Here is a 25,259-nt window from a genome sequence, read left to right as displayed (position 1 = left end):
AAACTTACCTATAGCGTTGTTAAATAACATCATGTTTACAAGTCTTAATTTAATGTTTGGTTCCACATGCTCACGCCCTCCACATGCACACAAATAAGTTAATAAATAACAGGCCAAACTGCAAATTATATGGGATAGAAGTGTGAAATAAGGCCAAAACAGAAGCTTATTCCACAAAAGCCTAGAGCGGAAAACAGAGTGAAGCCATCATTGCTGTTTCCATGCCGTTCATAATTTAAAGTGTTTAAATATATACACCCACTCAAGAGAAGGAAGAATTCAAGTAGGTTTTTTCCTCTCTAAGGAAAGGAAAAAGAAAGTACGCTTTAGTTCCCCTGTTTATCTTCCTCATCAGTTATTCGACTTGATGCATGAATGAGAGATTAGAGGGATTTAGCCACAAGATGTTGGCCGAGTGCGATGATCAAAGTGAGATAAACGTCAGTGTACAGTGTACAGTCCTCTTGAAACTTTCCTGCAGGAAGCCTTGCTACAGCAGCAACCATGCATTGTGAGAAAGTCAGCAGTTCTATTATGACTATTTAAACACTTGTTGTACACTCTGTAACACAGAAAATAAGCCCAGGTTGAATGCAGAATTATAGAGACCTGTTTGAAAATGGTTTCAGTGTAGAAACATGGCCTTTAAGGTGGCTTATAGGTGAACTGTTAGAATTTACACATGATAATCATTAGACATGGGCAGTTTTTTGACCAAAGTAGGCTGTGCCATACAGAATCTCTCCAAGTTAGCTGTCTTACATGCTTTCCATGGCTCTGCTAAGTCACTTGGCATCCGGGTGGAAACAAACAAACAAACACCTGCAGTGTGGACAGTCACGGTTTGTCAGCAAGACAACGGCTCAAACCCGAGTTTACAGGTCCAGTCGTTACGTACATGCCCAGCAACAATTTCCTCTACAAACTAGAGACACTCATAAAAAAATTTTAACAATGAATATTCGCCACACCATTTCCTTCAACTGTCAAGGGTGACGCAGGGTAACGAGGGCAACGTTCTTCCAGAAACGTACCAGAGCAGCTCTGTGGTGTCGCACTGTAAGGCCGCACAATGGAAACAGTGTCTCAGCCTTGAACTCTCAGCCTCCTTCTATTAAACTCAAACATCATCATCCAAACACCAATGGGTTTCTATTGTGATAATCACCATTAAGTGTTTAACTGCAAGATGGGAAAACCACTAAAAGATTGTCACGATCCTGATAAAAAGACAGGACAAGAACAAGCAGGCTGCCTCTTCACTTATTCATGTTGAGGTTTGTAACTAAACGATCCTTTGCGACCATATAGCTGAGCACTAATCACAACACACCGCAAAATGAATAAGCTGCAGAACTTGAAAGCTGTGAAAATGAAAGCAGTCTCAGACTTAACGTGTCAATATTTCAAAATGAATGCAGAAGCACACTTTTGTTCTTGCTTGCCTTTTTACTTTGAACTCTTTATTGTAAACTGTACTAGTTTCCTGTCTTGAATAACTGTAAAATATGTAAATTATTCAAACACACTTTCAAACTCATCTGCTGCTGTGAGGCAAAGTCAGTATACTATAGTGAATATTTGCAGCTCTAAATACACACAGCAGGTATAACGTGGTTAAACATTAAGCATTGTTTAAATGGGAGTTAAAGCGGGCCCGCCCCAATTTCAATAGTCAATCAGGTTTAGCCGTCCTCACGGCAGGGACCAAGCCTTATTTAACAGTTGGTTCTACGGATACTCGAGCTCCAGCTATAACGATGTGCTGGATTCACATGTGGAAGTTATTTCTCCTCCTATTTTACTTGTTCCTGTGGACTTTGTAGAATCTGCAACTGAATAAAACATGCGTTTGTACAGGCAAAGACATATTTTCAACCTATTCTCGCTTATATGATTTCCCTTATTTAGGATTTTATAATGTTCAAATGTTATAATGTTCAACTTCAGGGACTGCATTCTCCACTCGCAGTGTATAAGGAGCTTATCCTGGGAACACTGGTAGTGCTCCCTAGGGCCAGTCCTCTGCAACATACCATGTAGATAGGGAGAACCTACAAGAAACCCACATGAACACGGTGAGAACAAGCTTCAGTTAGCTCAGGACTGAATTAGAAACACTGGAGTGTTGTGTACATGCATAAAATTCTTGCATGAACAGGTCCTCAAACTGTAATCTGAACTTCATCTTTGCCAAAACAGTTGATAAGGTTTTTTTCTTTGCACTTATATCATGAAAAAAGCATGTGAGCCTCTAATCGAATTAATTCTCTGTCAGGTCGAGTGGACACAGGAATGAGGTTGACCTGCTCTGCCATATAACAAATGACACAATTTAGCCAGCAGCTCTTCAGAAGCGATTTCTTTTTACGAGGCCCAATATAAAACTCCATCTACAGCAAGGACAGATGACATCTGAAAGGGTTACAAATGCATGAGCAGCCATCAATCATCCGTGGTCAGCCAGGGCAGGACACCTTTAACTGCATTTTCTTTTGCACTTTACTTTGTAAAATCACAAAAATATCTGTCTGAAATACAAAAGTATATTAGTTACTATAGGAACAATGACATTTAAATTCAGACACTGTGACTTGCCTTGTGATTGAGCTGTTTAGCAAATTGATCAACGTTCGATGACCAATCACATTCATGAAAACGGTATCGCAGATGTTTTTTTTTTTTTTTTTTAACCCAAGCTGCTGGGTTACTCCAGCACATTATACTCAGTTGTCCTGCATTTTCTCTTTGACTATTCCAAAAATCATATCTTGACCAACTGACCGAGATTGACCGAGAACTCTTGTTGAAATCAGAAATAGCACAAATAATACTGAGTCATAGTGTACATACTGTATCACCAAATTCATTTACAAACATCCCGAGGGAGTGACTCTTCTGATCAGGAGACTCTGAGCTAGAGATTCTGAGACAGAGGAAACAATGAGTCATTGGACTAGAGTGCCCAATTCCTGGCAAAGTGGGTTCTATTAACTGCCAAGCATGAGTTCACCCCTGCTGAGGTGCAACAAACGTAAACACTGCAATACAAACTTCAACCTACATTCGCATCAAACACACTTCACCTCAATTGGAGTGCAGTGAATTCAGTTTATGTCAGGTGCTACGTTGCTACTTGTCATCAGTACTTAGTAGCATCAAGTCAAATGCAAAGTTGCACAGCTTCCTTGATAAACTCCCATGCTCTGGGAAATGTCTGAAATCTGCAGGGTAAATCCATAAAGAGACGAGATGATCCCAAAGAGACGAATGTGTAGTTAATTAATGCTGAAGATTTATGCTCACACAATACCATAGTGGCTTATCCCTTTGCTGTTCCCTTGGCAACTACACTTCAACCTGACAGCACAAGACTGTGGAAGAGATTTCTTATTGAACACCTTGGCTATGACATGAAAGGGTTCACGTCTTCCTTGGCTTAACCTTCTCAGGATGTCAGTATATCAAAGCCGAGGACAGTGTGGTTTGGAGGATAAAGAACGAGAGTCTGGTAATACCCCAGGAGAGAGGAGTTCTTTCTCTCAAGATCAAAATGATGTGTGTTGGCTGCCAGAGATCTGATTCACCGTATTTAGGGTCTCATTAATTACAGTCTCATTGGCGGGGGATACAGTTCGCATTCCACAAGTGGTTCAAAAGGGAGGAAGAGAAAAATGGACGAAAAGACGACAACCAGCAGACAGACTGGCAGGCCAATAAAACGATCTAAAATGAACACTTTTTCTTTCAGATGTCAGCATTTAGGTTTTCAGGCACAGAGGCTGTAGAATGAATTAATCCCATTCATGAAGCTCTCGAGAAGCTTTTCCTACTGTCTGGAGATTGCAGATTTGAATCATGATGATGCCACAGTCAATGACTGTGAGGCAAGGAAACAAATTTGGGCATGCTCTCGGAGTGGAAGAGATAGCATACTGTCTCTCCTGTCAATCTCAAGCACAGAGACACTGCATGGGCGAGACAGTATTGTGCAGTTGGAAAAGTTGCAGTTGGTTGGATTCATGTCTCTCAGAAACTGGCAGGTGGTTGAATATTGGCAGGTGACCGAATTTGGGGGATGGCAACAAATCAAAACACAAGCTAACTTACACCTTGCTTGATTTGTGAATCATGGTCTTGCAATACAGTGGGCAATGTAGTGTAACACAAATAAAATGTTACACAAGACACTATGAAGAGTCCTATGGGGTGTACAAGGGTATCTTTTGTATTGAACAAGTGGTCTAGCCTATTGGAAAGAGGAGGAAAGGTGGAGAAAATGAAAACAATAAAACAAAACATGTAGACCACTGACATATTGTAAACATGCCTACTCACCTTTTACTCCAGTACATCTATAGCCTCTAATGCGAGATCTGGTTTAAATACACTGGAAAAACCCATACTGTGTGACACGGTTTGGTTATGGAAGTACATTTTGAGGAACTGAAAAGGTCCTGTGGTGTCCGTTCATGGAAACTGTGTAATAATAGGCAGGTCTGCTCATTTAAAAAAACAAAAAACAAAAAGTAGCACACCCAAAGTTGGCTTATATGTTTAAAAAGATATATTTAAATGAATTATAATGTTACATGCCAACAGCTAAAGTTAACAAGTTCCGTTTTCCTGAGCAGGCTAGGAACTTGCCTCTGGCGTCCTTTTTGTGTAAAGGATAGATGGAACTCAGTGGCCTTGATACTTCTTTGCATTCTGATACGTCAGTAACCCAAGTAACAATCGCACTCATAAATGACACTTTTTTCCTCATTTTAAAAAGATAAAAACACATTTAAATTGTGTTTTATAAAGTCTTTTTTTTTTGGAAAAAACATTCCCATCTTTGTATTTTACATATCAGATACCCTGCTACACCTTCAGGAAGGCTGTGCGACACCTTAAGGCCTTTATTAATTCACCCTCAGTAAATCACTGGTTCATAGTCAGAGTGGTTTATTTTTGGAAAATATTGCAGACGAGAAGAACCAAAAATATTCAGGGGAAGTGGGAGCAGGATTGGGGTGGAATCAGAATTCCTTTGGACGCCTCTGCACACCTCTACCTTAAAAGAACTAGAGCTGAGCAGTCATTTGATTTATAAACTCTAGTAATAACAGGACAAACAAAATTCAACAACGGTTTCAGCAGCAAATACACGTCTATGTGCAAATGTTTGAATTGCATTGAATGTGCAATAGGGGGCAAAGTCTTGTCAACACACACACGCGCACACAGGTAAACGCTTCTGCTGTCATAGCAACTGGCACTATGACCAAATTACACACCCATTAAAACATACACAGGCTGGTATCTGTGCAAGTCTGTGAAAATCCAGGAGAAAGGACACTGACCGGTTGCCAGAAACAAGTTTAAGTACAAGTATAAAGACATGGTGTCTGTGAGTGCAGGTGATGCACAGGCAGATCTAAAGCCAAGCTTGAGGTTTGATGAAGCAGCTGTGGTCACAGTCAGAAGGCTAAGTGTGGCTAGCAATCCCCCTGTTTTACCTGTTAACCTGTTCTATTCTGACGCGAGGCGACGCGAGTGACATTTTGCAGCACTAATGCCCCTTTTCCACCGAGGCAGTTTGGGTGCTGGTTCGGAGCCTAATTTAGAACCAGTTCTTTCTTTTTCGACCGCCAAAGCACTGGCTCTGAACCAGGAAAAGTGGTTCTTAAGTAGCACCAAAACGTTGCTGATCTAGACTTAAGAACCACTTGTGTCAGGGGCTGTGGGCGGGGCTACTGTTAGCACATTTGATAATGTACCTTAAGTATACTAATGTTTAATACACTTTTACTTTACCGCGATATGATACATTATCAGCACACATGATAGTAGGTAGCTACATGCTAAGGCTAACGTTTTTCCGTGTTAATGATAAAATAAATGTTATGTACTTTCTTGATTACAACCTCGGTTTATACAGATTACATGAAGCTGCATGTACACGTTCGATTCGCCGCGTTTGGATGTTAATGTAGGTTCACAAAGCCATGAGCATTAACAGTAAAGCAACATCCGCCATTGTTGATGTGTTTGCCGCTGCTGCGCTAACGTTGCTGGGAAACGTGACACGTATACAGTGACGTCAGACTCGGCTCTGTGATGGCTCTCTAGCCGATGGAAAGGCAAACCGGTTCTTAGAAGGTTCGCCAGTGAAACCTACTTTGAACCAGCACCAGCACTAGCTCTGAACCAGCACCCGGTTCTTTTTGGTGGAAAAGGGGTACAAGCTTTACAATATTTGAACTGTGTCATTTAGGCTCTTCTTTGCACTTAACACAACTGTCAGTAACCAGTGTGAACATGTCTATAAAAGAAAAGTGTATTAGAACATCAAGATCTAACATTAATGCACTCACTGAAATGCTTATTAAAGAAAAAAAAAGCATGAATGCTGTAGAACCCTTCCTAATTACACCAGGTAGACATTAACTTCCCCCAAATCGTCAAACAATTGCGTAATTCAATGCCACATGACGGTCTTGAGTAACAGGCCTTCCTTATTTCAGAACTGGTTTTGCTCAGGTTTGCAGGTAGCAGCAGAGCAGAATACACAATACGCTTTGTGTTAGTGCTGCACCAAAGAGCAGGGGGTCTGTTCAAGAACACCTGCTTGTTGCTATAGAGCCTTTCTGTATCCATACAAAAACACAAGAACAAAATCAGAGTCGCACATTTTAAAGCATAACTTCAAAAGATGGGGTTTTAATCAATTTTAACTCTGCAAATGCAAGATGCCTGTCCTTTAGTCATTTTCAGAGCATGAAGGCAAAAGTGCATGCGGGAAACGCTATTGTTTTAAAGGTCAATATGGGAAGCCGTCAACTTGAAATGTTTTGGCTTTGTGACTTGGAGCGAAGTGACCAGAGACCGCTCATATTCAACAAGTGCTCGCAACTTCCGATATCACTGACAGCAACCTCTGGTGACTTGTATTAAGTGTGTCAAGCTACGTGAGCAAGTTGATAAAAGGTTTATAAAAAGTTGATGCAGCGACAACCGTCAGGACTGAAGACAGTAGAGTGCAAGTGATCCGAGCGCAAGTGAATTTACAGTGAATTGCAGCGGTAAAATCACTATATACATGTGAGCATATAACGTATGCAAAAAAGATCTACGTGTACACTTGTGATAAATGCTGCTTGTCTAGCAGTCATGTCCATACACTGCATCACATTTATCAGAGAGAAAAGAAAGTGCTTTCACTATAAGGAAAACCCTGTGTGTGTTTAGGGTCAGTGGTACACCATCAAAACAGTTTACATAAAATGTAAATAAAATGTCTAAATCATGTCTAAAAACAATCTGGTACAAAGTTTAAACACATAATTGGCTTCACTATACGGGCCATTGGAGAGCTTGAACAATTCCATTTCTACATTAAAATCCACCAGTTACACTTCACTATTTTATGTTTTAGACAGATGGCAGGTGGGTAATTCAAGGCTTTTAAGTCTAGGTTGTTCTTCCATTCTTTTCTTTTTTTCCCCTTCTGGAGCCTTCCTTTCTCACACATACAAGCAGACTGCCAAACTCTTTTGTCTCTGGAAAGCTGAGGTCACATTTCTTGGCAATAAAAAAGCCTCGGTTTGAAAAAGAATTGCAGTAAAAGCTTCAGGGCCTGATCTTCCTCCCATCGTTAAATTGTCAAACTCTAGCTTTCCCATGCTAATCTACACTCTGGTACAAAATAAATAAATAAACAATAAACCTTCACACAATGTATTCACTGCTTAAGAAAAGTACAGTGAGAGCAGTTTGAACAGAGTATCATTCTGATCATTCTCCCCACGGTCTCCTCCATAGTAACTGATCTCATGTATGGTACAAAAGGCAGAAAGCTTTGTATCAGACAGATGCTCTGCTATGTCGAGGCAGGGGGAGGAGTGGGGAAACGGCTGGGAGCCCTGTGCCCTACACCGTGTGTCTCAATGCTCTCTGGCCGGACTGTGTGAGGCCTCACCATACAGACACATTCAGGATCAGCTCGCCTGAGGGGAATGGCAATGTCTGAATCACTCACACACACACACACACACACACACACACACACACACACACACACACACACACACACACACACACACACACACACAGTACATTCATGCATTAGGGATTGTTGATACTGCAGTGCATAATAATACTGTGTGAAAACAGTATTATTTCGATTACAATTATTTTTTTTTTCCATAAAGCAATATGAAATAAATTGCATCATTGTTTTTATTTATTAAGATGAACTGAACGAATAACAAATGCTACTATTACTAGTAAGTAATGCAAACAATAATTCTTTAAAAAGAAGACATTTAAAGAAAGGATATTTAAAAACAAACAAGCATTAAATTCTTTGCTGTAGACAATTTTGCAGAAATTTAAAAAAAAAAACTTAGTAAACCCTTCTTTCTTGCATGAGATTTCACCAAAACTGACATGTCAACTAAGCTATTCTCAGCTTCCAGGACCTTCCTCATTGCATCAAATCAGCTTGGCTGCCGAGAGCGTCTGAAGAAAAGAAGAATCTAACTTCTTCGCTTTAAATGAATTATTCTGCATTTATCTGTAGTATTATCTCTAGATTAATCAACAGGAAGAGAAGTTGACAGACAGAGCAGAGGACTACTGACCACTTTCACAACCAAACTTCAGATGACTCACAACAGCTTCAAACAAAACTTAATTGAAGACAGGATTCTGCGTTTCAGTCCGATGACTACATCTTGACGCTCGGCTCAGCATAGTATTCGGTTTGATTTCCTACTGCAACCCAATGCACAGAAGGGTGTGTACACTGAAGCACTGAACAGATTTCAACCAAGATTCTGAAGCTGAAGATTTCAGAAGCTCCATGTCAGCAGAGGACTGTATGACAGTGCAGTCAGGATGGATTCCAACTGATCTGTTAACTCCAAGGTTGCTGCTTAACAATAGGCAGTGCAGGGGAACGGATGGCGGATGACTGCTTCTTTAAGCACCGTTTTTAATTCCTCCATTAACTGAAATAATGTTCTACTCTTTCAAAGAAAACACTTCATTTTTCTAAGCTTGCCTAAAGTGTTTGGTATATTTACGATTGTGAAAAAAAAGTAAGCTTCAGCTAGCACTTACCATTTCATTCATTCATTCATTTTCTACCGCTTATCCGAACTACCTCGGGTCACGGGGAGCGTCATCGGGCATCAAGGCAGGATACACCCTGGACGGAGTGCCAACCCATCACAGGGCACACACACTCTCATTCACTCACGCAATCACACACTAGGGACAATTTTTCCAGAGATGCCAATCAACCTACCATGCATGTCTTTGGACCGGGGGAGGAAACCGGAGTACCCGGAAGAAACCCCCGAGGCACGGGGAGAACATGCAAACTCCACACACACAAGGCGGAGACGGGAATCGAACCCCGACCCTGGAGGTGTGAGGCGAACGTGCTAACCACTAAGCCACCGTGTCCCCCAGCACTTACCATTTAAAAAACAAAAATAGTTTCTAGTGATGCCACAAATTTAAATATGACAAAAAATAAAATACCCATTTAAAATCAAAAACACATTCGTTTAAACAACAAAACACCTCATTTAAAAGGTCGCCGCCATGGCTTAAATCAGTGGCCTACTTGTTATCTATTGAGTGTTGGTTGTACACTGAAGCGATCTTTCAGTGCTCAGCGATCGCTTAGCCGTGTAAAACCACAGTCCACTCCATGTAACACTTAAGACCTCAGTAGCAGCAGCAGCAACAGCAGCAGTCACCATTGGACATGTAGCACATGCTCTAGCCACCTGTCATCACAATGTGGTGCTGGCAATGAAGATAGCAGTGAAAGGAGGTGTAAAGCTCCACACAAAGCTCCGGTTGGCCGAAAAACTTCACAGGAAAGTGACTCAAGTGATACCGATTGCAAACAATCAATCTGGCAGCTTAAAGATAAAATAAATAAATAAATAAATAAATAAATAAATAAAAACAAATATAAATAAGCCTTCGACAGAAGGTGTCAACAAGCTTCCAGCCATCCATCAAGTTATCTAATCCATCATTAGATAACACTTTAGGGCTCCACTTTCTTCTTAGTGATTTGACAGCAGCTCATCTGTAGCTTATCTAAAACTGCAGGCAGGTTTGCCTTTGCAAGAATTTAATTACACCCCAAGGAAACGGTAACAGGAACAGGAATAAGTACAATCTTGCTTGGACAGGAAAAATGACATAACAGGGTGTGTTGTGCAGAAAAATAATCAACTGCTACCGTTACTGATGAGTAAGAAATCGCCAAGAGGTCTCTGAACAACCGTCTCAGGTTTACTTCATACTTTATAGAAACAATGTCACGACTCCCAATAAATAATGTGCAGGGTTTCAGATTGTATATGCATCAGATTCTAAATAAACCGACTTTAAATAGTTATTTTAGGTGCATGTCTGAACGAATGCAAATATTTTGACTGGAATTTAACTTAAAAAAAGAAATGTTTTTTAACACCTTCAGTATTATTCCCATGCATATTGCTCATGTATACCAAGTTTTACCATACAAAAAATTAGACTGACTAAAAAAAAAAGCTGGCTTAAATATGGCTAAATCTGGCTTTATGCCTCTAGCAGGAAAAGTACAAAACTAATAATTTATGCAATTTATTTGTAACTTTTATAGTGACTTTACTTCCAGAGCAAAACCTGAGCAAGTCAGGAATTTTTTTTATGTTAAATGTTTAAAATGAATCAAAAACTTCTTTAGAATTCAACAATGCTGGGGTAGAAACCTAGATATACACAGAACGACCGTACATGTACTATGAACAGAACCAGATACATAATTCCTTTTGTTCCACTAATTAATCTTCAGCAACCACAAAGATGTGGCACTGAAGGCCATCATAACGTCATTACTCTGCTAAATGAAATCTAAAAGTGACATCAAGATATTCACAACTACCTTTAGCCACTAAAGTCTTGGTCTGAATTCAGGGAAAACAAATAACACCAGGAGACTCCTTGCAGCATCTCTCATCTCCAGCTCGAAACTGTCACTCACGGCTCTTGTAATTGCCCCACAAAATCAACTTTGAGCGAGCAGGGCTGCTGTTTTTAATGTTCCAGGGAAGAGAGACACGCTGGTTTGCTGATTGCTGATGTAGTGAGAAGTGAGAGCGGCTTGTGCAAGCGTTTCTGAAAACCATCCTCTGCATACTAATATGTAGTTTCTCTGCTGACTCTAGGATTTAGGGGAGAGAAGTGATATTTCTGTTCCAGCGTATGGAAAACTTTTACAGTGGAGGAAATGGGTCACCGTCTGAGCCTCCAAGTAAAGCACTGGGAAGCTGGAGAAGTGCCGGAGAAGAACCCATTAAATAAAACAATTTCAACACAATATGCAAAACACACGCTTAAACACAACGCTATCGCAGCAATTTACAGCTGTCTGAAGCTAACTGCAGCTAATTTGTACTTACCTGCTGACGAGAGGATGTATGGACAAATATGGGCACATATGGGGCAGTGGTGGCTCAAATGGGTAAGGCTCTGGGTTGCTGATCGAAGGATAGCGGTTCAAGCCCCAGCACTGCCAATCTGCCACTTTTGTGCCCTTAAGTAAGGCCCTTAACCCTCCCTGTATCATAGCTGCCCCTGCACTCTGACCCCAACCTCCACAGTTTGGATATGCGAGGAAAAGAATTCCACTGTGCAGTAATGTGGCGATAATAAAGGCTTCCATGCCCTTAATTCAATTCAATTCCATACGCACAAAATACTACAGTGTGTTGTATCACACGATGCTGACCTATATTTCTGAACTCCGTTGTTTTATCTAAAATGACTTATGAATATTGTGATGAAAAATAAATAAATAAATAACACCCCCATGGACTCGCTTGTGAAAGGTCTAAGCGTGAATAATCTCACAGTACACAATGATAATGCAAACCTGTGTCATACGGGTAAGGAGAGAACTGAGACAATGATTAACATGTGATGTACTCTGTGGCACAAACTTCTCTCTGTGACATTTGCTGCCATCTTCGTTGGAAAGAGGAAGACAGATCGGTCTTATTACTGGGATATAGAGGATCTAACAATACAAATGTCATACTGATTTTTTTTTTCCCCTCTGCGTTGTCGTTTTGTCATCAATTAAGTATATTTATTTTTTTTAAAAACTTTCAAATTATGCTCCCAAATCAGACCCCATGCAACATTTCAAAACCCGGGACTCCTTTTACTACAGCTTCAGGGTCCCTCTGTTTCAACCTTATCCAAGTGAAAGTACTTCAAGGTAACAGATGGATTATATTTTACTCACAGACTCCACCCGACTCTAGTCATTAGAATTTCAAATAAGGTGGTTCACTGGAAACCTCTTAAAACGGCCACGCCTGCATTATAATATCACCTGACGCACAAGAGGACATTCAAATTTAGGGCTTGAAACCTTGAACCACTCAGAAACAGAGCTGTTCAACGTGTGATGATTAGTTTGTTCGTTTGCATTATAAATCCACAAAAATAAGTTTTACCAGACCTCTGGTATCATTTATCTGAGATTTATAACCAACAAACATGTGCCTTTCTTCACTGATGTTAGAACATATCACATTTAGACTACAAAGGCTTTTTTTCTACTTGTATCTTACGTACAACATGTCGCTGAGTGCCGAGGCTTAAACATGCCATTTGTGCCCTTTAATCTGACTAACCTGTTCTGAGTATTTTCCCACATGAAGCCTTATATCTGAAGACTTTATAGATATGTACATATATGAGCATGAAATTCTGAGGAAGGCAGAAAAAGGAAGTAAAATATGATAAAACTGTCATTGTTACGCTCAAAATTGTGTCTATTCAAAAATCTAACCATAATGCAGCTCTATGGAAACAGACATTCCGCCTCATGCTTTTTCTGCTATTCTGCTCAAATTGTGTGCTCTAAAGGCCAGATTATAACATCACGAGCTGTACGTGCTGCATCGCAGTGGTCACGTAGAAAGCTGAGCTGGAGGCAAAACTGTGTTCAACCAAGTGACCCAACTCAAATAGCACTATTGAATCATCTGCTTATAGAGAAGTATTCTGGAGCTAGTGCTTTGTTTGTAAAGTGGTATCCAGGGAACCTGTGACTTTTTTCCTATTCGTTTTGTCACAGCAATGTAAATCCCAAATCAATCATTAAGAAAAATTATTGTGTCTATTTAGTTCTTATAGTCAGTAACCCGTTTGACTGGTCAGTTGAATTAAAAGGGCTTAAACCAGAAATCAATAAAGAGCATTAGTGAATTAAAACTAACCAACTCTCAACGGGAAGCTCAGGAACTGACGATCTAGAGCCCTAAGAATAAGCCAACATAGACGTTTTTCAATGAGGGAAAAGGTGGGTTGTAGGGGATTCGTCACAAAATGGATACGCCACTTAAACAGCAGGACTTACTGAATGATTTATCAAGATCTTATAAAACGCCACTTCTTTTCATTCCAAATGAAACACGCCAGCTCCTGGGTCTAAGTGTACTTGAACAGAAGGAAATATTCACTAGAGAGCAGAAACTTACACCAAAGCCGGCAGTTACTCTGCCTAAACAATGGCCAGCTAACTGAAGGTGGAAAGGACACACCTACGGTAGATCAGTGTCATGTTTCTCTTTCACTGAAGAGGCCCAGGCTTCCTGCCCCATGCCCTTCTTTTACCGCTGACTCCCACACTCAATGAAGTGCCTTTCTTTTATGACTCCCGCAACTTTTCATGACATGGGCTTACGCAAACCACAAGGACTGACTATAGGCTACACACGTTGAAACGTGATCTTGAAGCTCGCAAACTAAACACTGATCTGTACAGCAAAACATGAAATGCAGCCACAAGGTCAAGTCAGATAAATGTCATTTAGCTATTGATCTACAGGTTGAATGTTACAAAGACTTATAGTGAGAAGTTATGATTCTTCCTTTAGTTATGTGTTATTTGCAAATCCACTCAGACACTTGAAATATAAGCACAACATGAGGTGGTCATAGACGATTTACAATAAAAAATACGATGAATGAAATTCATGTAATGTGTAATCTTTAACTACGTTCATTTAGACAGCAGCAATAAAATGTGCTAGAGACTTAGCTAATCTCTGTTTAGGAAACCTAAAAGGTGTCTGGAATATGGAGCAAGTTCAAGCATGTTAAAATAAAAAAATGGCTTTTATATAAGACTGTGTTAATGCCAATCAAGTAATTCACAACAAAGTGAGCTTTCAAAAGTTTTGCCAATTTCAAACCATGTTGTCAAGCACAGAATCTCCACATAACATGCACAAAATGCAATGCTTATTGTTAGCATCCAAATGACGTTCCCTACACTGACAGTGTAAGAGAGGAGACAGTATACACACTATTCAATTACATCGTCTGCGCCACCAATGCACTGTTCACCATCGTCTGCGCCACCAATGCACTGTTCACCATCGCCTGCGCCACCAATGCACTGTTCACCATAGTCTGCGTCACCAATGCACTGTTCACCATCGTCTGCGCCACCAATGCACTGTTCACCATCGTCTGCGCCACCAATGCACTGTTCACCAGCGTCTGCGCCACCAATTGCACTGTTCACCATCGTCTGCGCCACCAATTGCACTGTTCACCATCGTCTGCGCCACCAATGCACTGTTCACCATAGTCTGCGTCACCAATGCACTGTTCACCATCGTCTGCGCCACCAATGCACTGTTCACCATCACCTGCGCCACCAATGCACTGTTCACCATCGCCTGCGCCACCAATGCACTGTTCACCATCGCCTGCGCCACCAATGCACTGTTCACCATCGTCTGCGCCACCAATTGCACTGTTCACCATCGCCTGCGCCACCAATGCACTGTTCACCATCGCCTGCGCCACCAATGCACTGTTCACCATCATCTGCGCCACAAATGCACGTCTTTATTTATTCAATTGCACAAAGTCATCAAAAGATAGCTATTTCATCCAAAACAGCTTAACTACATTTTAACAGGGCTTCATTTTTGGTCACTGCTCAACACTGATAGTTTTGTAAATACATGTAAATAAATGGCTTGTCTCTTGGTAAACGTGTGAACAGTCGCTCAGAACTAAACGAGTAAAAATGATTACTTTCTATTATATGCTACGTGGCTCAAAATGTCTTCCTGCAGCACGCGTTAACACGCAAACGATAAAGACGATTGAATGATAAACATATACATTTAATCCAGCTGCTCCCTGTCCCTGCTCTGCCACAGAGGATCACGTGATCCGCATAGTAGATTTTTTTTTTTGCCACAGGTTAAAACGACTCAACGAGTACACAAAATCAGGGTGTGACGTCACACGACAACATCTAGCAACTTCTTGCGCATGCGCCGTCTGCAACGCTGTTCGAAAGGTGATTCGCTTCTGAAAGCAGGCTGGAAAGTTATCGATATGCCCCCCAACGTAGAATTAGCCATTAGTCATCTGTCAGCTACCGCCCTAAACCTGCTTTTAGGCGGATGCGTTTCCTCAGAGCTACACGACCCAGTCGGTGTATATACACCTGAGACACGCCCTGAACCACCTGCAGCTTTTATGCTAAAGTCAAGACATCACGGGGCCTTAAAAAGTGGCCGCTCTGTGCCCACAACTGTTGCATCACGTTTAACAAAGTCAGCCTCGTACACACACACACACACACACACCACTGTGTCCTGCGACACCGTAAACACAACAGAATCACCTACTCGAGCTCGCCATATGCTAACCTTAAGCCACTTTACCCGCCGCTACATAAAGCTTCCCCCCGGGAGCCGAACCGCGTCTTTGCGGGAACTTAACGCGAAGCCGCCGAACTGCAATATTTCCGACTTTCCGCTGTTGCGTCGAAGCCCATTAGAAGCGAAAAACGGTGTTGTTTTTTCAAAAACCAAGAAACTTCTGAGACGGAAAAAAAAAAGAGTATAGAAGTAGTAAGAGTTTACATACCGGCTTGTTTACACGATTATAGGAAAGAGCGCCGACATCTAGACCAGACACCAGTCACACCGTCTCTCACACACGTCTGCTGCTCGTCCAAACCGCTCAGCACTGATAAATCCCCCCCCAGTGTTGTCGTTACTCTCAGCGGTGTGTAGCGTCGCAAGTGGGCGCCATGTTTGCGTTGCGTTACTTCACTGTGAGCTTCTCGGCTTTCTCTGCGTCCTGGAGGCGGAATGGAGCCGCCCAGAACAGCCACACTCACTCTGGTCTACTTTTAGTTTTACACCTTCTACATTTTACAGGTTACTTCTGCCCCCTGTCTTAAAATGTCCGTCACAGTTTAGCAGGTGAAAAAAAAAACTACACTCCATATAAATTAGTCATTTAAGTTGAGGTCTAAATAAACACTAACAGAGGGAACCCTCCCTTTTTTTTTTTAGAGGGTTAATGGTGATGGATGTGGACTGGAAAACTATTCTGGAAAAGAAAAAAACCCTTCTTAGGTTTCAGTCACACACAGAAGAACATTACAGGTGTTAGAATGTGTGTTTTATATTCATGTGACCCTAAAAGGATGAATCACTTTGCTTCCTTTAAAGAAACATTTCTTGATAGGACCTCAAAACCTCCTCAAAATATTAAATACCCTTTCATTTGTTCTTGGGCTTATCATCAACGGTATATATCATTTGAACCTTTCATGTGTAACATAAAAGATTTACTCTGTAATGAGACGTAATATGTCACTTGGCTTGGGAATCACTGTAGAATTTAACTAGGGTCTATTTGCTGTCCTCCACCGTGAAAAGCTGGACGATAAGTGTATTCGGTGACACACCCGAGTGATTGAGCTTGTTTATGCAATAGAACAGAAAAGTACAACTTAAGACCAAAAAAAATAAATAAACAGTGCACAAAAGTTTATTACGTTTGAGAAACTGCTTAAAGCATGCTTATTACATTTATTGGCCTAATTCATGTTGACTGATCTTAGACCTGTTCTCGTATTAGAATTGTTCACTTCATCCATAAGAACAAACATTTAAAAATATTAGCCCAAATAATCTGGGCTTTGACGAACTTTGAATTTAAGACAAGCCAGTAAAACTGTTAGGACTGAAGAGAGCTACTTAAAAAAATACTTAGAGGGTAGAGTTCAATTCCCAGGGTCCTCTCAACCAGTCTGTTGATAGTGGCACGATAACAGAGAAGGTACAAAGCTTCATTTGTTCTCTGGTTTCTTAATTCATAGTCAACTGTTCAGACACCAACTAGAATTCATCCATAGGTGAGAATGTTACAAGATTGGGCAGGGGGAGCTCCTCTCGCCGAGGAGAAGAGAAGCTCTCCAGCTGGTCCAAATCCAGAGAAAACACCTTCTCCCCACTACAGCTACCCAGGCCTGGGCTTGTCCTTATTGCTAATGGCATAAAGTCAGAGTTTGTCTCCTTGAACCTCCCTGAAAAAGGGGACTCGTCCAGAGGTCTTCGAAGCGTTTGGCCTGTAGTCTCTTCTTCAGAAGAACATGACATAACTGGGGGGAGGAGAAGTTCTTCCACTTCCCGGACCTCTGGTGAGCCATCACTGCAGCTGAAAGAATCATTCTCTGCATCTGGAAAGGTTTCATGAACAATGCTGAAGTGGATGATGTTGCTGGAGCTTTGGCTTAGAGCCTCCAGCTGGGAGTTGTCCCAGGAAACAGTAGAGTGCAGAGAAGACCCCTTCTGGGATGGAAGGGGACTACAGGGTAGAGGGTCAGTGTTCTGTATTGCAGAATCTCTTCTTATGGAAGAAGTTTCTGGGCTGGGATTTCTTTCTTTAACCTCAGAAACCGGTGTTCTCAACCAAGACAGGCTATCTTGACATTTGTCATGCCTTTTCTCAGCCTTTCCTTCTTCCATTGCTTTCCGCCATGATGTTCTGACATCCATAACTGAAATTAATAAAATTAACAAAAATAGTGAAAAAATGCAAAGAAACCTTAGGTCAGTAAAAGCTTCATCTTATACAAGTGCTTGTAAGAGAAGATTGAATTGAAATCTTACTCAAGCTTTCTGGTGTGCGAGGGAGCTCCTTCTTTGTTGTGAACGGGTCTGCTAATGTATTGAGCAACTGCTCAAGCTCCATACTGCTTCTTCTTCCCTCCACTGGACTCATGGTCACAGCTTCAGCAAACTAAAATACAGAGACGATGCACTTCAGCATTCCAATTACGCATAGACCAAAAACATTTATGGATGACAAATGTCTGCTCCGTATCTGTCCGTTGCGATTTCTCTCAATTCGCCCCGGTCATCAGAGAGCAGGTATTATCTTGGGAAAGCTAGTGATGAACAGCACAAAGTTCAGAACTGCCCATGTATCAGTTTCCCATGATGCATGCATTTTTCCACCAGAGAATCGCAGGACACTGCACACAATTGATAGATAATCTGTACATACCTGACTTGCTAAATTCTCATATTCCAAATCCAGAATCTGAGGCTTTGGCTTCAATACAGAGGTCTTTGTTTGTGAAAACAAGGGTCTCCTCTTGCTAGCCTGAAAATAGTGCAAGAACAATTAAAAGAAGTTGTTATTATAACCACATTCAAAATCAGACTTCAAATATGTCTGCTCCGTATCTGTCCGTTGCGATTTCTCTCAATTCGCCCCGGTCATCAGAAAGCAGGTATTATCTTGGGAAAGCTAGTGATGAGCAGAACACAGTTCAGAACTGCCCATGTATCAGTTTCCCAAACAACATTTCATGCGATGTGACAAACATTACAAAACAGCACATTTAAGTCACTCCTTTCAAGACTAATTAACCATACATGTGGACATCAGTTATGATTATAAAAAGAGACATCAAAAAGCATGAACCACTCCCACCATCAACAAATTTTATGTGGCTGGATAAACCTGGTCAGGTGTCTAGATTTTTCAGGGCTATATGAATTAAGAGCAATTATATTTTATAGAATGCACTCTACTCAACTTAGATTTAAACTGCTAGTCACTATTACAACAACTGCTTTACCACTGATTCATACTTTATCCAAAATCAGGTAGGACAACGATCAATGCTGGCAAATCACATTTCAGTATGACGGCTGTACAAGATACACAGAAGCACATTTGTAGTTTTGGTACAGGATTAAGTACAGGGATATTCATAAACCAGTAGAGTTAAATACAAGCAAGATGATACATCAGCCACTTCATGCCTACCTGAACAGGGCTGGGTGTAGGAGCAACTGATGTGCCCTTAACACAAGCAGGGGTTACAGGGGGCACTATACATGGAGACATGGGCCTGGGTGAAGCAAAGCAACTGGAAAAAAGTATCTCTTCTGTTTTGTCCTCTACTGGAAGAGAGCTGCCAAGGAGGAAGGAAGATGTGAATAAGAAATCAGCCACTAAAAAGACTTCATAAAATTAAAGAGATGTTGATCAGGAAGTTTGAGATTGTGGCACCTTAAAAAGTCACCATCCTTTTTCATTTCTGGCTCAGTGATACAAGATTCAGCTTTAAGAGTCTGTGTTGCTAGTTCTAAAGCCATAAAAAAAATTAATAAATAAATAAAATAAATAAATAACAGTAATAAAATTAATACAACATTAAGGATATAGGCAACAGGAAGCCAAGAAAACCATGATCAGACAAAACATATCTTACCAGAAAGTTTAGCTGGGTACTGTGAAAAGATACTAGCCTTGAAGCTAACCTCAGAGGCTGCTTCAAAGGATAATGGAGGCATTGGGGAAAGGAAGTCCAAAACCTGTGATGATACAAAATGCATGTCTGACTTTCATTCATTAGTATAATACAACTACTGACATCCGTTTCAAAAGATCAATAACCTCACCAAAAGTAAACCAGGTTTTCTTTCATAAGCCTGTGACTACCAGCCTACTATAACCAACTACTTAAGTTGATGCCGTTCCGATAAAAGAAGCACCAATCTTAAGCAGTTTAAATTCTTAAACCCATCAGGAAATTATCTTGAACCTGAATCTGTTTCACTTTACACTTACAGGATCATCATTGAGGAAAGAGATCAACGGAGTGTTGTTCAAACATTCAGCCCACTTCTTCTCCCAGTCCAACTCCAGAGTCTTTATGCTGCTCTTTACCTGTGGTATATCCTCCTTGCACAACTTGCGCCTAAGAAAGGAACGATATATTTAAGATTAATAATAAACAAATGACAAAACAATGACCTAAATGTTCACCTAAGTAAATCAATACTAACCACTGAGAATGTTTAGTTACAAAGGACAATAGCTGGTTAAGGTTTCCGCATTATTTTACAGCTTCTACCATCTACCTCTTGTCTTCTTGTCTTTGAATTAGAAGATGCCTTTCTCCTTATAGGTGAGGAGTCACAAATTGCTTTCACCTGAATCCAATAAACAGTTCTGCAGTTGCTCGACAGCTGATTTAACTAATAAAGGCATCGTAGCCTGCTTTAGGTCTCCACACATCTAGGAAACACTCATTCGAGTGGTTTTGGTAGTTGTCTCACTATAATGAATAAAGCTACCTAAACCACTTGAATGAGTTTTCTAGACTTATTGAGACATAGAGCAGACTAATATGGCTTTTCATTAGTTAAATCAGCTGGTGATCAAGCCTATGCTTACTGATTTGCTCTTAAATACCTCATGCTTTTCAGGGTCTCCTTTGAACGATTCATAAGCAAAGCTTGCTCCTGGAGATGTTGGTGGCTGAGCTGGGATGTTGGACCTGAAAGCTTGGCTCGCTCCTCGCTCAGGAGTTTTAATCCCACATTCAGAAGCTCAAGCAACCGCAGGATGACCAGCTGACTTCCCTCATACAAACTGCCAGCACCAGTCTGAGTACACACACAAATAGCCTTTAAAAGATATATGTTTTTTCCTTGATTATTATAAACATGGAAATATACACTCATCTGCTACTTTAAATGGAACATATATAGCCTGTGTATAACAGCAGCCCACAAAAACCAGTTAGTGAGTGTGTGACATGTTAAAGGCAAGCTACAATTGTGCATTTCCTGACTGACCTGATGTGATGACCTCTCCATTCTCTCCAGCAGAACTGTAGGAACCTTCACACTAATGTCCCTTCCATCCAGCACATACTGATCGACCTTGCCCTCGATCACGCTAGCCAACACACTCCGCTCTCCTTCTAGCCTGGACAAAGCTTTGTCAATCTCTGTCCACAAGCTTCGAACCTAAAATCCAAAGCGGATTAGCCAAAGATTGAAAGAGTTGATGTTAAATAATTGGCAGACAAAATATAATAGAAATATGCAAAGAAATTAACCAGATCTTGACTGTTCAAATTACCAAAAAGCTTTTGTTTATCTTCAATCACAAGGTAATGATAAACACACAAGCTGGGTAACCAAGTGGAAGTTACTAAAAGCAAATATAGTGACCTATAAAGCTACAGTTAAACATGTCCTGTTCATATTTAATTGAAGTGATGCATGTGGTGTGAAATTGCAACAAACCTTGCGAATTTTTTCCAGAAGGTCTTTTTCCAAGTTTGTCTTGTTTTCATGTTTTCTACAAGGATGGATATAATCAATTTAAAAAAAAAAAAAAGAACCAACAGTCCTACTATGATATGGTTAGATTGTAGAAATCTGTATTTGCTGAATGATCAGATGACACTAATACATGAAATATACACAGACTTCAGTCTTTAGGACAAATAGGTTTAACATAGCCAATGCACTCACTGAGCTCTTTATTAGTAACCCTAAACAAATACTTAATTCTATGTGGCATGGATTCCACAAGCTGTTGGAAACATTCCTGTAAGATTCTGGTGCATGTTGACATGATACAATACCTGCAGATTTTTCAGGTGCACTTCCATGCTTTGAATCTCCTGTTCTACCGGATTCAGATGAACTGGGTACAACACAGACGACTTTTGCTTTGTGAAATGGTGCGTTATCATGCTTGAAGTAGCCGTTAGAGGATGAATAAATTGTGGCCATGACAGAATGCACATGGTCAGCTACAATACTTAAATATGCTATGGCATTCAGGTATGGAATTCTGTGACAAGACCGATCACCACCATGGATTCATTCAGTTGGGATTTTTAATTCCGATGCTGACCGTCTGTGTGTATCAGCAGAAATCTAGAATAATTAGACTAGGCTAAGTTTTTCCACTCTTCATCTGTCCAGTTTTGGTGAGTCTGTGCAAACGGCAGGATAAGCTTACTGTTTTTGACAGACAGAAGTAGAACCCTACATGGTCCACTGCTGTTGTAGCTCATCTGCATTAAAGTTTAATGTGTTGTGCGTTCTGAGATGCTTTTCTGCTCAAACCGTACAGTGTTTGAGTGACTGCAACCTTTGTCAGCTCAAACCATTCTGGCTATTCTGTTGTCCACTCTCATCAACAAGATGCTTGTAGAGCTGTTGTTTACTGGATGTTGTGTGAGAAAATCCCAGGAGCTCAGCAGTGATAGAAACAGTGAAACCAGCCCGTCTGGCACTAACAATCATGCCATTTTGAAATTCACAGAGATCCCATTTTCCCCCACATTCTTTCCCAACATGAAGCTGGTGGTTGTATCTGAGTGATATTTTACATTGCAAAGCTGTCAGATACTTAGATAATTGCATAAATGAGTAGGTGTACAGATGTTCCTATTAAAGTGCTCAGTAAGGGTATGTATGTGATGAAGCATATATTTAATGAAATTAAATGCATATATAAGTAATCTAAAACTTACTTGAGCAAATCATCGTACTTGACATCATCTGCTTTATGGTCCTTCAAAGACTTCTCCAAATGTCTTAAAAAAGAAAAAAAAAAAAGAGATGTTTTGAAACAGCTCTCAAAAAACAAAACAAAACAAAAAATCACATGTTTACAATTTTTCGGTAATTAACTAACCTGGCTCTCTTCTGATAATCCTGAATCAGAGCATCTTGCTCCACAGACACTTTCTGGAAGCGTCTCTTCACCATCTGAAAGCGCTTCATCTCCAACTCTTGAGAACTTGCTGGAACTGCTGCAGCCTCCGGAACCCACGATCCATCTAAATTGCCACATTTAACACAGCAATATTTCCATGAGCAGTTGTACAGTACATAAAACTGCTCTTTAAAACAAAGCTGCTTGAAAAATTGTGAAAAAAAAAAAAAAAAATTCTACCTGTGCTAAAAGGCTTCATCAATTTTAGCATGACATATTTAGCAAAGTGAAGCATAAGATTGACGAATCTTGGTCCAGAAGAAGAGTGCAAATGTGATGCAACCACCTTGGGAAAATTGCTCCCTTTCTCATTCTGTGTACAGAGATAGCATTGCATAAATTACAACTTAGCAAGAATATTAGTTACAACTTGAGTACAGTGAACTTTAACATACCACTATTTCCTGGAGCCATCCAAACGTCACCTTACGAAATTCAGCATCAGCCTTGTGATCCAAAACTGGCCAGCAGTGTCTAAATGACAAAGCATATAATTGTGAAACGAGAGGACAGAGTAAGAGACTGTAGTATCGTATTTTGTCTTGGTTTTAACTATGACCTACCTAAAGACATCCTGCACACGTGAAGGATTCAACTTCTTAAACAAGAAATGGACAACAAGGTAGGAGGCCTCCTTGTTTGGTTTATCAAACATGTTCCTGTACAATATACAACCAGACTACAGTGAGTAAAAACATGCTTCAGAAGGTAGTGTTACAATCACAGACTAACAAAGTTTACATATAATAAATACACAAGTTTCACAAAACATGTCATGATATTTAAAGTTCCTAAAGCTCAAGAATACGATCATAAAAAGAATAAAATACAGAATAGAAGTCACACACAAATAAAATATCCAAACGGAAAGACATAATGAATGTAAATGTTCTTACACCCCCAAATTCAGATGCTTGATGTTTGTTTTTCCTTTCGTGCTGGCAGCCACATCGAGATGGAATTCCATACTCTGGAGATACCACCATAAATATTTACCACTGGCATCCTGAACATTAGACATCATTCTTAACGCATAAAGCCACTGAGAAGGTAAACAGTTGGCTGCTTGTCATATGAAACAAGCTCTGAGTCAGGTAGCAGAACCCAGAGCTCAGTCAGGTAGCAGAACCCAGAGCTCAGTCAGGTAGCAGAACCCAGAGCTCAGTCAGGTAGCAGAACCCAGAGCTCAGTCAGGTAGCAGAACCCAGAGCTCAGTCAGGTAGCAGAACTCAGAACCCAGTCAGGTAGCAGAACTCAGAACCCAGTCAGGTAGCAGAACCCAGAACCCAGTCAGGTAGCAGAACTCAGAACTCAGTCAGGTAGCAGAACTCAGAACTCAGTCAGGTAGCAGAACTCAGAACCCAGTCAGGTAGCAGAACTCAGAACCCAGTCAGGTCGCCTTCACACTAAACAACAGTTAGCTAGCCGCTAAGCACGACGCCCAACACACCATACTGACGTCTCACTGAACGCAAAGGATAAAAATAACCCGATATCTTTATCGACTGGACGACATTAATAATTTGGTTAAACGAGTCCTCGAAATAAAACCCAACTTATTAACGCAACTAAATTCGCTCCCGACTTTTCTTCGCCCTCCACTTCCTATAAACCGCCAAATTGTTTGAGACAATTGTATGACACAGGAAGTTATTTTAACTACACCCGGAAGTACATAGGGGGCTTGCTGTTTTTCGTTTGCGTTAGCTCGAAAAATAGATACTGTAAATTGTATATTATTTAGACATTTGATGAAGTATTATTAAACATGAGTCCAAACAAATGTCCAGAGGATGCCGATGTTGATGTATACGGCGTGTTACTCTAGCATATAAACATAGAACCTAACCACAACGACGCCATCTTGGATAGGGCAAAGATAGGGCAAAGTTCCACACTGAGCTCATTGACTAGATTTGAAATTGGCAGAGGAACAATTTGCATGCAAGAATAATCTACTCATATAATAACACCATTCTAGGTGGGGGAGAGGGTGTCTTATTTTTACACTTTGTGTGGAAAAGCTGCTAGCTATATGAGATTGCTGGTTAGATGAACTGCCCAGTGGATCTGGAGTCTATTCCACGATCACTGGTCATGAGGCAAGGACACACCCTGATTTGGACACCCATTCACCACAGAGAAAAAATGCTTGAGTTACAGCACTGTGTTGCTTTAAATTTCAGTTGATTTTATCCCCTCACTCTTTCTTAATGTTACTTTTCTTAATGACCCCTTTAAGATTCATTTGTAAGATTTTAAATAAATACTTGTTTATAAATGCTTTTAAAAATTTATTTATTAAAAAAATTAAATAA

The 25,259-nt window shown here is 40.5% G+C and overlaps 2 protein-coding genes and 2 non-coding genes across 5 annotated transcripts in view; all 4 read right to left on the bottom strand.

Moving 5' to 3' along the window:
- Window positions 1-16,233, bottom strand: part of dennd4c (DENN/MADD domain containing 4C) — a 47,101-nt gene extending 30,868 nt beyond the window's left edge. The window contains exon 1 of one of the 2 annotated variants that reach the window (XM_060874381.1): window positions 15,970-16,233. The gene's annotated coding sequence lies outside the window, so the exon portion shown is untranslated. The remainder of the gene's footprint in view (window positions 1-15,969) is intronic. The other variant, XM_060874380.1, reaches the window with a different exon arrangement.
- Window positions 16,234-16,862: 629 nt separating this feature from the next.
- Window positions 16,863-24,568, bottom strand: haus6 (HAUS augmin-like complex, subunit 6). The gene is made up of 16 exons (XM_060874379.1): window positions 23,838-24,568; window positions 23,505-23,600; window positions 23,337-23,415; window positions 23,122-23,254; window positions 22,861-23,005; window positions 22,697-22,759; window positions 21,453-21,507; window positions 20,997-21,170; window positions 20,611-20,804; window positions 19,984-20,113; window positions 19,625-19,727; window positions 19,423-19,498; window positions 19,177-19,324; window positions 18,406-18,504; window positions 18,009-18,138; window positions 16,863-17,896 (listed from the first exon to the last, which is right to left on the bottom strand). Exons 1-16 carry the CDS (start codon window positions 23,963-23,965, stop codon window positions 17,235-17,237), a joined length of 2,415 nt encoding a protein of 804 aa, XP_060730362.1. The 5' UTR covers window positions 23,966-24,568; the 3' UTR covers window positions 16,863-17,234.
- On the bottom strand, window positions 18,206-18,336 carry LOC132849317 (small Cajal body-specific RNA 8). Its single transcript, XR_009648860.1, has one exon. It is a non-coding gene; the product is annotated as a small Cajal body-specific RNA 8 (non-coding RNA).
- On the bottom strand, window positions 18,571-18,701 carry LOC132849319 (small Cajal body-specific RNA 8). The gene has a single exon (XR_009648862.1). It is a non-coding gene; the product is annotated as a small Cajal body-specific RNA 8 (non-coding RNA).
- Window positions 24,569-25,259: the final 691 nt, after the last annotated feature.

This window comes from Tachysurus vachellii, chromosome 7 (assembly GCF_030014155.1).
Source record: "Tachysurus vachellii isolate PV-2020 chromosome 7, HZAU_Pvac_v1, whole genome shotgun sequence".
In the NCBI taxonomy this organism is placed as follows: Eukaryota; Metazoa; Chordata; class Actinopteri; order Siluriformes; family Bagridae; genus Tachysurus; species Tachysurus vachellii.
This window is presented reverse-complemented; position numbering and strand designations above follow the sequence as displayed.

Excerpts from the sequence above, each read along its gene's own strand:
- haus6 (XM_060874379.1), bottom strand. The coding sequence starts at position 23,965 with ATGATGTCTAATGTTCAGGATGCCAGTGGTAAATATTTATGGTGGTAT. Across the intron at positions 22,760-22,860 it reads GATTATCAGAAGAGAGCCAG|ACATTTGGAGAAGTCTTTGA; the intron begins GTTAGTTAATTA and ends TTCTTTTTTAAG. Across the intron at positions 20,114-20,610 it reads GAGACCCTGAAAAGCATGAG|GCGCAAGTTGTGCAAGGAGG; the intron begins GTATTTAAGAGC and ends TTCCTTTCTTAG.